The sequence below is a fragment of the Zootoca vivipara genome, chromosome 6, assembly GCF_965207765.1.
Source record: "Zootoca vivipara chromosome 6, rZooViv2.hap1.1, whole genome shotgun sequence".
NCBI classification, from domain to species: Eukaryota; Metazoa; Chordata; class Lepidosauria; order Squamata; family Lacertidae; genus Zootoca; species Zootoca vivipara.
The window spans coordinates 96,336,888-96,349,059 of record NC_142589.1 but is presented as its reverse complement, the minus strand read 5'-3'; the positions used below and the strand labels follow the sequence as shown (position 1 = coordinate 96,349,059).

General features: G+C 49.2%; 1 protein-coding gene across 9 annotated transcripts in view; it reads left to right on the top strand.

Moving 5' to 3' along the window:
• The window catches only part of MYO9B (myosin IXB), a 57,049-nt gene that overhangs the window by 4,182 nt on the left and 40,695 nt on the right, over positions 1 to 12,172 (top strand). For 8 of the 9 annotated variants that reach the window (XM_088673117.1, XM_035116967.3, XM_088673116.1 and 5 more), the window contains one exon: positions 7,676 to 8,569. In XM_088673117.1, coding sequence (XP_088529243.1) covers positions 7,721 to 8,569 — 849 coding nt within the window. In that variant the 5' untranslated portion in view covers positions 7,676 to 7,720. Of the gene's footprint in view, positions 1 to 3,661; positions 3,793 to 7,675; positions 8,570 to 12,172 lie in introns of those variants that run through there. The other variant, XM_060275278.2, reaches the window with a different exon arrangement.

Here is a 12,172-nt window from a genome sequence, read left to right as displayed (position 1 = left end):
CTCCAATGACTGATCTCGAGCATTCATATTCAAGGCTCTAGGTTTTTTTAAAAAAGCTATGTATTTCTCTCTCTTTGTTCTGTTCTGTTTAAAAGGCAAGACCTGCGATGAGGTATTTAGAAACTGACACCACCACCCAGCCTTTGATTGTGCAGATGGGAAAAACTTGCAGCCATTGGTTCACTCAGCAGCCTTCCCATACACAATCTATGCAGACATGATCAGTGATCAGTGTAGGATTCCTTTGGCTGAGTGTGCTTTTGATTTTATTTCCTATATTTCTATGCCGCTTTCCATTCCAATGAATCCCAAAGCGGCTCACAAACAATAAATAGCAATAGCATGATAGAGCACAATAGAACATTGCAACTACAGTGGAACCTCGGTTTATGAACACCTCGGTTTATGAATTTTCGGTTTATGAACACCGCGGACCCATCTGGAACGGATTAATTCACTTTCCATTACTTTTAATGGGAAAGTTCGCTTCAGTTTATGAACAGACTTCCGGAACCAATTACACCCATGTTTCAGTTTATGAACGCTTCAGTTTAAGTACTTCACGGACTGGTCTGGAACGGATTAATCCACTTTCCATTACTTTCAATGGGAAAGTTCGCTTCAGTTTATGAATGCTTCAGTTTATGAACAGACTTCTGGAACCAATTGTGTTCATAAACCGAGGTACCACTGTACAGCATAAATCATATAGACTAATGAACAGATAATCAGTGAAGCAGTTGCAATCTGTAAAACACTGTGCTGCAGCTATGCACAGTCCTGTGCCCTTGGCACTGAACTGCCCAATGTTTGCACAGGGATTAGCAAATCCTTCCTTGCTGTTGTTGTTTGGGTCTGTGTTTGTTTTCTTCAAAAAAAAAAAAATCCAATCGTGTCTACAAAGTCCTCTTGTGTGTGTGCTTAGTTCTGTTTCCTAACACTCTCAAATGCCTTTTTAGTAGTGAAATGGAGCATGGAAGCTCTGGACTTTAGCAGAGTAACACAATACAGCACTCAGACAAAGGTGGTCCTGTTGCCTTTTAAAGGGAAGCTCCTTAAATATTTAGGCTCAAGCCTAATGGTTGTGATCTCTCTCTCTCTCCCTCTCTCTCTCTCTCTCTCTCTATGTGTGTGTGTGTGTGTGTGTGAGAGAGAGAGAGAGAGAGAGAGAGAGAGAGAGAGAGAGAGAGAGAGAGGGGTGCTATCTTACAATAGTGTGAGTCTGCCAAAGCTGAATTGTCTGCTTTTGAAAAGCAAAAATTTGCATTAACTTGTCAACGTAGCTACTTTTGTTGTTGTTTAGTCGTTTAGTCGTGTCCGACTCTTCGTGACCCCATAGACCAGAGCACGCCAGGCACTCCTGTCTTGCACTGCCTCCCGCAGTTTGGTCAAACTCATGTTCGTAGCTTCGAGAACACTGTCCAACCATCTCGTCCTCTGTCGTCCCCTTCTCCTAGTGCCCTCAATCTTTCCCAACATCAGGGTCTTTTCCAAGGATTCTTCTCTTCTCATGAGGTGGCCAAAGTATTGGACCCTCAGCTTCACGATCTGTCCTTCCAGGGAGCACTCAGGGCTGATTTCCTTAAGAATGGATAGGTTTGATCTTCTTGCAGTCCATGGGACTCTCAAGAGTCTCCTCCGGTAGCTACTTTAAGTGAATTCAAATCTCCAGGGCCTGAGGTGCTGCACCCAAGGGTGCTAAAGGAGTTTGCGAATGTAATCTCAGAGCCTTTGTCTATGATCCTGGAGAATTCTTTGAGGACAGGTGAGGTCCCTACAGACTGAAGGTGGGCAAATGTGGTTCCCATCTTCAGAAAGGGGAAAAAAGACCCAGATAACTACCGACCGGTGAGCTTGACATCGCTACCAGGAAAGGTCCCAGAACAGATCATTCAACCGTCTGTCTGTGAGCACCTAGAAAAGGATGCCATGATTACTAAGACCCAACATGGGTTTCTAAAAAATAAGTCATGTCAGACAAACCTTATTTCTTTTTTTGATGGAATTACAAGCCTAGTGGATCAGGGGAATGCTGTGAATATAGTGTCTTTTGATATCAGTAAAGATTTTGACGGAGTCCCCCCTGATATTCTTGTGAGGAGGCTGGTGAAATGTGGGTTGAATGATGTAACTCTTAGGTGGATTTGTAGCTGGTTGACCGACTGAACCCAAGGAGTACACATTCATGGTTCCTCATCATCCTGGATAAAAGTAACAAGTGGGTGCTGTAGGGTTCTGTCCTGGGCCTGTTGTTCAACATCTTTATAAACGACTTGGATGAAGGAATTGGATGCTCAGCCAATCTGCAGATGACACCAAACTGGGAGGGGTAGCCAACGCTGCAGAAGACAGAATCAGAATTCAAAGTGACCTCAACAGATTGGAGAACTGGACCCAAACCAAATGAATTTCCATAGGGACAAAGGTCAGGTTCTGCACTTCGGCAGGAAGAACCAGATGCACAAATATAGGATGGGAGGCCCCTGGCTCACTAGCAGTACATGTGAAAAGGATCTAGGGGGGTCTTGGTGGGCCACAAGCTTAACACAAGTCAACAGTGTGATGCAGCAGCAAAAAAAGCGAATGCTATTCTAGGCTGCATCCACAGAAGTCTAGTGTCCAGACCAAGGGAAGTCGTAGTCCCACTCTCTTCTGCCCTGGTCAGGCCACACCTGGAATCCTGTGTCCAGTTCTGGGCATCACAATTTAAGAAGGATGTTGACACGCTGGAAGGTGGGCAGAGGAGGGCGACCAAGATGATCAAGGGCTGTAGATGGGTGGTAGGATACCTGCTTTGCCTTCGAAGGCACCATGTTCAATCCCAGGAATCTCCAGGTGGGGCTGCTGCCGGTCAGTGTAGACCAGGGGTCAGCAAAAATTTTCAGCAGGGGGCCGGTCCACTGTCCCTCAGACCTTGTGGGGGGGCGGACTATAGTTTGGGGACCCCTGGTGTAGACAATGCTGAGCATCAGGTGAACCAGTGGTCTGACTCTGTGTAGCAGCTTCCTGTTTAAACCAGTCCTTCAGTCATAATCATGAGGACTAGAATCTTACTGCCCTCCTCATAAAAATCAAGTAAGTTGCTCAGGGGTGGGGCATCCTCTTTGCAGACAGAAGGTCCCAAGTTCAGTCCTCAGGAACCCCAAGTAGGCGTGGGAGTAGTCTCCTGTCCGAAATCCAGGATAGATGTTGCTGCTAGTGAGTGTATACTGAGCTAGGTGGAGCTAATGGTCTGAGCTGGTACAGAGCAGCTTCTGGAGTTCCTCTATAGTGGACCTGTAATGTCTTCAGCAGTCTGGAGGAGTTCTCTGTTTCCTTTTGCCATAGCTTTGGGATCTCTGCCCCTTCACAACTCCGGGGGCCTTCAGAAATCTCCCATCTCTGTCGGCAGGGACAGAAAGGCCCATATTTGTAAATAAAGTGTCTGGGTCAGTGGAGGGTGGTTTTTTGTTTTGTTTAGTTTTGAATGAGTTATTTGAGGCTGTTGCTTCTGTGACGATTCTGCCTCCTCCAGAGGGGGCGGCAATAAATCCCAGTTTAGCAAGGAAGAACTTATTAAGCCAAAGTGGTTCACTTGCAGAAATGTGTCTTTTATTCCCCCACCCACCCCCGGCTGCCCAGTTTTGCTATAATGGTAGCTTTCCCTTTTTAGCATTGGCATGATTCATTGGTTAAACATGCAGCTCAAAATTACGGGTTTATGTAGACTAAACCGCTGCCTCGGACAGATTGATGGGATGGGATGGGGACAGACACTCTGCCGCGTTTTCCAGAGGCTGTGATATGCACAAGGTAAGAGTTTTCTGCGTGCTTTGCAAATCCTCTGACACCGAGGTGCTTTCTGTCAGGTTCTGCTGGGAAGCCTTAGGCCTTGAGAAACAGCCTCAGAATTTCTGTCTGTAAAAGGCTCCGGCAAATTACTTTCCCTTTTCTCTGCTGCTTCAGCTCTAGCCCAAATAGCAGCTCCCCCCTCTTAACCGAGCGGCCCTCCCTTGGCAAGCAGACCATTGCTCCAAATTGGAAGAGGCTGTAGTTCTCAGTGCCCAGGAAGGGCATTTATTGGCATCAGAGCCTTCTGAAAACCTCCAGAGGAAAGCGATTCCGCAGCTTCCCCTCCGTGGGTTAGCTGAAGGAGAAGTAAGCTGAGTTTCCTATGTGTCATGCCTTCCCCTTGGAAGGAATGGAGGAAGGAGTGAGCTCCGGGTCCTCATCTGCCTTGAGAGCAGGACAGCTTCCCTCTGCTCTGGTAAGAACTCGAGACATGCCTAGGGAGAATTTGCCTGACCCTTGACTTCTCCCCTAAGTAGGCGTGTTTCCTAAGTGGTCACGTTGCAGCCGGTTTGTTCCGCCAGAGCCCACGGGCAGCAAGAGACAAAGCCGTGTCTGTTCCTGGCCTCCCCTTTCAGGCAGCATGGGGTGCCTGCTTTGGCTAAATCGATGGGTCGCAGAAATGGCCTTGGGGTGTGTGTGTGACACTGTCCTGCCTTGCCTCACTTCTGTCAATGGGGAGGCAGCTGTTCGGCCCGTTCCTCTTTGCGGTCCCCTTTCCTGCCATCTTCCTGAGGCTCAGGTAAACCGTCCCGCTGCCTTCCAGGATTTGCAACAAGGCTGCCCATTTTGTTTTGTATTTCCTATGGGAGGGAAGGAGAAACGCTGCTTCCCTACTCATTGAAAAAATGGGGCAGAGGCATGGGAGCTGAAGAACAACTCTCCCCACTTGTGATACCCAGTGACCAGAATTCAGGGGCCTACTGCCTGCAACTATCCATTGTGGCTATTAGTCGGGGGTAACCTTATCTTGCATAAAACACTGCAGAGCACTGCACACGTTCCTGGGTTCTTTGTGACCTTTTAATTGGGCCTAATGACAACACATTTTATTCTCTTGTCTCCTTTGGGGGAGAACAAATGAGAGCGAACACTCATCCCTTGGCCTGGCTCTTCCTGCCTTCTTTTGTGCTGCTTTGATGATGCTTGGCTGTTTTTCAGGGTTAGGATTCACTTTTTGGAGAGCATGCTTGTTTCCTCCTGTGGCTCAGAATATCCTGGAGGGCAAGTGCTCCTTGATGATAAGATGATAGGGCCGGTTGTGGTCATGTCAAGTGAGTGTGGCTGGTGTGACAGATGAACCCAGACCTTGTCAGGCTGCCTCTCCCATTGAGCACAATGGGATGGGCAGCTGACAACTGACTTTCGGTGTCACAAAAAGGCTGCAAATGGTTCATTATTGCTGTAGCAAGGAGCTGTATATGGTGTGGAGAAAGCAGATAGGGAGAGGTCTTCTCCTGTTGTCGCACTGGAATTTGAGGCCAAATGTTGGAAGGTTCAGGACAGACGAAAGGAAGGCCTTATTCACATAGGCACTGTGGAATTTGTTCCCACGAGATGTTAGTAATGATCTCCAATTCGTATGGCTCAAAATAGAGACAAATATACCATCAAAGGCTGTAAGCGATGATGATGCCTCTGAATGTCAGTTTTGGGGAATCACAAACTGTTCTCCGTTCCCTTGGGGGGCAGCTGCTTAGCCACTGGGCTAAATGGACCCTCTTTGACCTGATCCTGCTGCTAAGTTCTTAAGTTTTTAACATGATGCTGTCATTTGGCTCCCCAGTACAGGTAATGTTCTTGTTGCAGATGCCAAAATAACTTGGTCAGCGGTGGGTACGCTTGGGGAGAGGGGACACCCATTTGCTCTTCTGCTCCAGGCACAAAAATGTATGGAACCGACCCTGGCGACTGGCTCTGCGAGTCAATGTTCTGGAGAATTGCAGAATCACAGAGTTGTAGAGTTGGAAGGGGGATGCAAAGGGCCGCCCACTCCAACTCCCCTTTCAGCTTGACCCTCGCGATTCAGCTGTGCTGCTTTCCTTTACCTTGCCCACCTGCTTGGGTCTTGAGTTTTTAACCTTCTCTCGTAGCTCAGTGTTGGGCTGTTTTTACAAGTTGTCTTAAGGTGTGGCTCCTCCCATCGAGAACTGCAGTCACGGTAATTCTGTGTGCACAGGGCTCTTTTTTTAAAAAAAAAATGCCATTGTCCATTTGCACAGGTGGCTGCATGTTAGGGTCACTCTGCGCCTGTTCACCGAGGCTGAGATTGGCCTGTTAGTTGGACAGTTGTGGCTGTTGTCACCTCATGCTTCTCTGCATCCCTGCTCTAAACAAACTGGAAGCTTTTTTAGGGTTGTATCAAATGAGTAGACCCAAAGAAGTTATAGGACATTACAAACTCAGTTGCATCTGTATCAGTGGGGGTTTACTCTTGAGTAGAACTTGGTTTGATACAACCATTGGAAAGTACTTTTTAATGAAATGCTTGCAAATGTTTTAAGATATGGCGATAACATTCCTTACAGTAGATTTTAAGGAAAAAATTGAAGGCAATTGGAATTGTTACCATCCTTGACTGTGAATGCATGTACCACTTCGGACTAATCACGTGAAATAAGCTAATTGTAGCTTCTGATTTTCAGATTTGATTACTGCCGTGTTCATTCCAGCTGCTCAGTTTGGCGTCTTACAATGTCGCTAGCTAATGTTATGGATTTCTTTTAAAATGGGAGAAAATTTTCCACTGAAAAATGTGTTGTAGAAATTTCCCTGAGGTGGGAAAGATCCCCCACATCGTACCATTTCCATGGAAATTTCTCTTCCTCCCTTGGGACATCAGAAATCCAAGGTGACGGTAGTTTGGGCTTGCCTAGACCTGGAGCAACACTGGTGTATTCAAGGAGCTTAAAAAAACCAAAGTCGTATGTGTCCCTTTGGCATTTCTCCTGAATCTTCCCCATCCAAAGCAGCTTTTTTGTATTGGACAGTTTGATTTTGGGTATGTTTTTGCCCAGGCTTTGCCACAGAGACTCAGAGCAGCTTGTAGCAAACAGTGCAAACTGAATGTTCCTGCTGTGAGGGTGCATGTCACCTCCGCCCCAGGAGCAACTGCTCTGGCCCCCTTCCAGATGCTGCTGACTCCCAGCCACACTGGTCACCTCGTCTCTGCAGACACTTAAGCTGCTGTTCATAGGAACACAGAAAACTGCCTTATTTCAAGTCAGACCAAGGATTGTGCCTGACATCTCCGCCATCTGGGGATCCTTGGATCTGGACTGTTTTCACGCACTAATAACCCATCCTGTAGAATTCTATCCGTTATGTTTTATCTGCACAATTGGAATGAATGTTGGGAACCAAAATGCTTTCTCTGCGCAGCCTGAGCAGGAGCAGTCAGAATAAAGAGAAAGAGGTTGGAATGGGTCAATAGATTTGTGGACTGTCCCTGGATCAAGTGACTTTTCTTCTTTAAGTTCTCAAAAGCTCTTCACCTAGCTCAAGGTTGTCCTCTGAACTAGCCAGATGTTCAATCAGTCCCAGTCAGTCCACCATTTGAAAAAATGAGACTTTAGAGCCGTATTGCACCCAAAATGGCAACTAGACATTCCGTTTTGGCAAGTGCAACCTTGGTTTAAGGAACCATTTTGTGCCCTGCTTATGTATCTTAAGTTTCTAACACTGCCAGTGGGGTAGGATAGGCTGAGAGAGAGTGACTGGCCCAAAGTCACCCAGTGAGCTTCATGGCCGAGTGGGGATTCGAACCCCGGTCTTCCAGGTCCATTGCCCAGCGCCTCCGCTTTGGGATCCTCCCCTGACCCATCTCCCTCCTTCCTTTTCCTTCCAGATACCCAGCCCCGCAGCCGAGCCCAGGGCGGTATGCCGAGGCAGGATGAGCGCGAAAGATGCCGGCGGTGCAGCTTGTCCGGAGAAGGCGGCCTACACTCTTCATATTTACCCCCAGCTCTCGGCCGAAAGCGCCTCCTGCTGCCGCGTGACGGCAACCAAAGACGCCACCACCGCCGACGTCATCCGGGACGTCATCGGCTCCCTGAGCCTGGACGTCTCTAAGCACTACGTTCTGGTGGAGGTGAAGGAGTCGGGCGGGGAGGAGTGGGTGCTAGACGGGAACGATTCGCCGGTGCACAGGGTCCTGCTATGGCCCCGGCGGGCGCAGGACGAGCACCCCCGGCAGGACGGCTACTACTTCCTGCTGCAAGAGAGGAACACGGACGGCAGCATCAAGTACGTTCACCTGCAGGTGGCCTCCGGGGAGGAAGAGGGGCGGGAGGAGGTCCGGCGGCTGGTCGAGCGAGGCTTCCTCCCCTGGCTGCAGGAGGACGTCAACGACCTGTGCAACCTGCCCAACCTGACAGAGGCCACGTTGCTGGAGAACCTCAAGCGGCGCTTCCTGAAGCAGAAGATCTACACCTACGCCGGCAGCATCCTCATCGCCATCAACCCCTTCAAGTTCCTGCCCATCTACAACCCCAAGTACGTCCAGATGTATGAGAGCCACCAGCTGGGCAAGCTGGAGCCCCACATCTTTGCCATCGCCGACGTGGCCTACCACACCATGCTGAAGAAGCACGTCAACCAGTGCATCGTCATCTCTGGGGAGAGCGGCTCCGGCAAGACGCAGAGCACCAACTTCCTGATCCACTGCCTCACCGCCCTCAGCCAGAAGGGCTATGCCAGTGGGGTGGAGAGGACCATTCTGGGGGCTGGACCGGTGCTGGAGGTGAAAAGCAACCTGTAAAACTCTCTCTCTGCTGTCAAGCCCTTTTTGTAACCGGAAAGGATGGGTTCGGTCTCTGGGGGTCTCAAGCGGGGAGGATTGCTTCTGTGGAAAGAAGATTCCACCCAAACATTAGGAAGAACTTCCTGACAGTAAGAGCTGTTCGGCAGTGGAATTTGCTACCAAGGAGTGTGGACGAGTCTCCTTCTTTGGAGGTCTTTAAACAGAGGCTTGACAGGCATATGTCAAGAATGCTTTGATGGTGTTTCCTGCTTGGCAGGCGGTTGGACTGGATGGCCCTTGTGGTCTCTTCCAACTCTATGATTCTATGGAGCTCAGGCCACTAGGGGACAGGATGGGTGGCTGATCTAGATGGGCTTACTTTGAATCCTCTTAGGTCCTTATGGGAGATTCATCTTTACCCAGTGCTTGGCTAAACTATTTTTATTACTATTATTATTTTATTTATTGATATCCCACCCATCTGCCTGGGTTGCCCCAGCCACTCTGGGTGGCTTCCAACAAATTAAGCACAGTGAAACATCAAACATTTTAAAATTTCCCCATACAGAGCTGCCTTAATATGTCTTCTAAAACTCAGGTGGTTGTTTATTTCCTCGACATGTGTCGGGAGGGTGTTGCACAAAGGCAGGCGCCACTACGATCCTCTCCCTGGTTCCCTGTAACCTCACCTCTTGCAGGGAGGGAACCACCAGAAGGCCCTTGGAGCCGGATCTCCGTGTCTGGGCTGAACAATGGGGGTGGAGACGCTCCTTCGGATCTACGGAGTTGAGGCCATTTAGGTCTTTCAAGGTCAGCACCAACGCTTGGAAGCGTAGTGGGAGCCAATGTAGGATTTGCTCCCATGGGATGTTGTGATGACGCCCAACTTGGATGGCTTTCAGTGAGGGTTTGACAAGTGCGTAAGGCTGCCCAGGGCTACCAGCTGCGATGGCTGTGTTCTGGCATTCACCAGGTGCTGGGAGAGGTGCTTCTGTTGCCTTCATATCCGGCTTGCAGGCTTCCCCTGGGGGCATCAGGTTGGCCTTTGGGAGGATGGGAGGCTGGTCTACATGGGCTCACGTTGTCTGGATCCAGCTGCTGCAGGGCTCCTCTGATGTTCTTATATGGGTTTTTAAGCCACTCACTATTGAGGTTTTCAACAGCTCTGAGGAAGGAAGTATTAAAACGGGGCCTTTTCCTCTGTGCTGGGCCGTGCTTTGTTTTCTGTGCAGGGCTTTCCTCCTGACCCTCTCCTTAGCAGCATCTTCCTCCACCCCCACCCCCAACCAAATTTTTTTCTGGGATTTCAGAGATCTCTCCTTATTTAGTCATATTTGACCCATGCCGTCTTTCGCAAATGGAGATTAAGAAACAGGAGCGGGGTGGATGGGGGGGGGCGGGTCATTGGATGCTGGCTGCCTTTTTCTTTTCTAGTCTTGAGTTGAAGCTGACCTCATGGCTTGGTTTCACTTAATCAGAGCGAGAGGCAACAAAAGTCTCCACAAAGATCTAGCCTTTCTGCACAGTGTAGAGCTGCACTCTGCTTTGCATAGGCCTCTCTCTCTCTCTCTCTTGTCCCCCCCCACCCCGCACTGCTCTCTTTCTGTCACATGCTTCCGTTTCCTAATCCTCGGCGAGCAAAGAACCCTCTTCCTCAAATAGGCTGGCTGCAACTCAGGTGAGCGGCTTCTGTCCCTCCTGGGTCCTTGCAGAGTTCCAGTGTGCTCCCAACACCAGCCTGCACCGTTTACCCCTTCAGCACACCAGGCGCCATCCAAATGCCTTATTGACTCTGGATTTGTGGAAGGTTTGCTCCTGAGCCTTTCTTCTCCCCAAGATCTCCCCTGAGGTAGAGGAGATTTAGGGTCAGAGTTTCCCTTCTCCCAGGTAGGCAAGCCCCACCTGCCCCTCACTTCCCTCTACAACAGGGGCAGAAACCCCCTTCTTTACCTTTCGAGCCCCTCTTGGTCCCATCCACTCCATCCTCTGGAGCCTGTCTTCACATGCAAGGGAATTTTTCCCGGGATTTCAGAGATCTCTCCTTATCCACCAACACCCCTTGCCTGGTTTAGCCAGCCAGTTGAAGCCACTCCCAGGGTGTGGCCATTACTCCATGCTGACAGCTGAGTGCAGGGTGGGGACCAAAGGTGGACACACTACCCCCCAGAAGGAGCATGGCATGTCCCCCACCAGAGATCCCCCCCCCCCGTAACGCCCTGTACGCCCCAGAGCAGTTTACAATAGCAGTACATAAAACCGTATAAAAAATAAAAGTAAAAAAATATATGAGCCAGCTACAGTATTGTGGAAATGTGTGTTCCTAGTTGCCTGAAGGAATAGACAGATTGCCAGCAGGTGCTTAAAAATGGAAAGAGAAGACACCTGCTCAGCTCAGGAGCATCCAGGGAAAGCACTCCATTCCTCCTATACATGGGAGGAGCATCTGAGAGACTTTCTTCTGGTTGTAGCTCAGGTTTCAAGTTGTTAAGGACCACTGGAGAAGGGAGCCTGTCACTCGGTAGCAGAGCAGCGCTTTGCAGGCAGACTGTCCCTGGTTCTCTCCCCCCCCCCCAAATTGTCTCCTGGTAGGAAGGAAAGACCCCTGGAGAGTGCAGACCACTTTGGCTAAACAAAGGATTAGTCTGAACTGGGATGAGACAGTTTCTTGTGTTCCTCAGAATAACCATAATAATCCTTTTTCCTGTGTTGCAGACCAGTCAGCTCTATTTATTACTGTATTTGTATTTAGAGCCTTTAATCTAGGCGGGGCTCCAGGAATATAATAAAATAAATACTGTTAAAAGCAGAAAATAACAACAGGGATGGACGGACAGTCACTGTTAAGCTTTATAGCAGCTAGCTCAGGCTTCTTGCTGTCCTCGCCCCTTATGTCCAGATGTCTCTATATTTTTATCTGCATATTTTATTTGCACTATGTAATGCCCAGGTCTATGGTTGCTTGCTTGAGATCATCAGAACATAACAGCCTGCAGGGCCAGGCCAAAGGGGGCCCCTCTAGTGCAGCGTCCTGTTCTCACGGTGGCCAACCAGATGCCTGCGGAAAACCCACAAGCAGGAACTGAGCCCAAGAGCACTGCTTCTAACTTGGGGCTGGGGAAACATTTGTGGCCTTCCCCATACCCTCCTGCTCCCCAGTCGTCTGTGGATGATGATGATGATGATAGATAATCTTTATTGTCATTGTCCCATACAGAACAACGAAATTGAATCTTTATTGGTGATGATGGGAGTAGCATCTGGAGGGCCCCAAGTGCTCCCCCTGTCTTCTACTGTAGCCTTTCTCAACCTTGGGTCCCTGCTGTTGTTGGGACTACAGCTCCCACCATCCCTAGCTAGCAGGACCAGCGGTCAAGGATGATAGGAGTTGTAGTCCAGCAACATCCGGGGACCATAGCTGCCAAGTTTTCCCTTTTCTCGCGAGGAAGCCTATTCAGCATAAGGGAATTTCCCTTAAAAAAAGGGAGAACTTGGCAGCTATGCCGGGGACCCAAGGTTCAGAAAGGCTGCTCTAGGGAGTTTCTCAGCAAGGCTTGTGATTTTGTTCTGACACATAAATAAGCTCCACTCTCTTACCATCTCTGA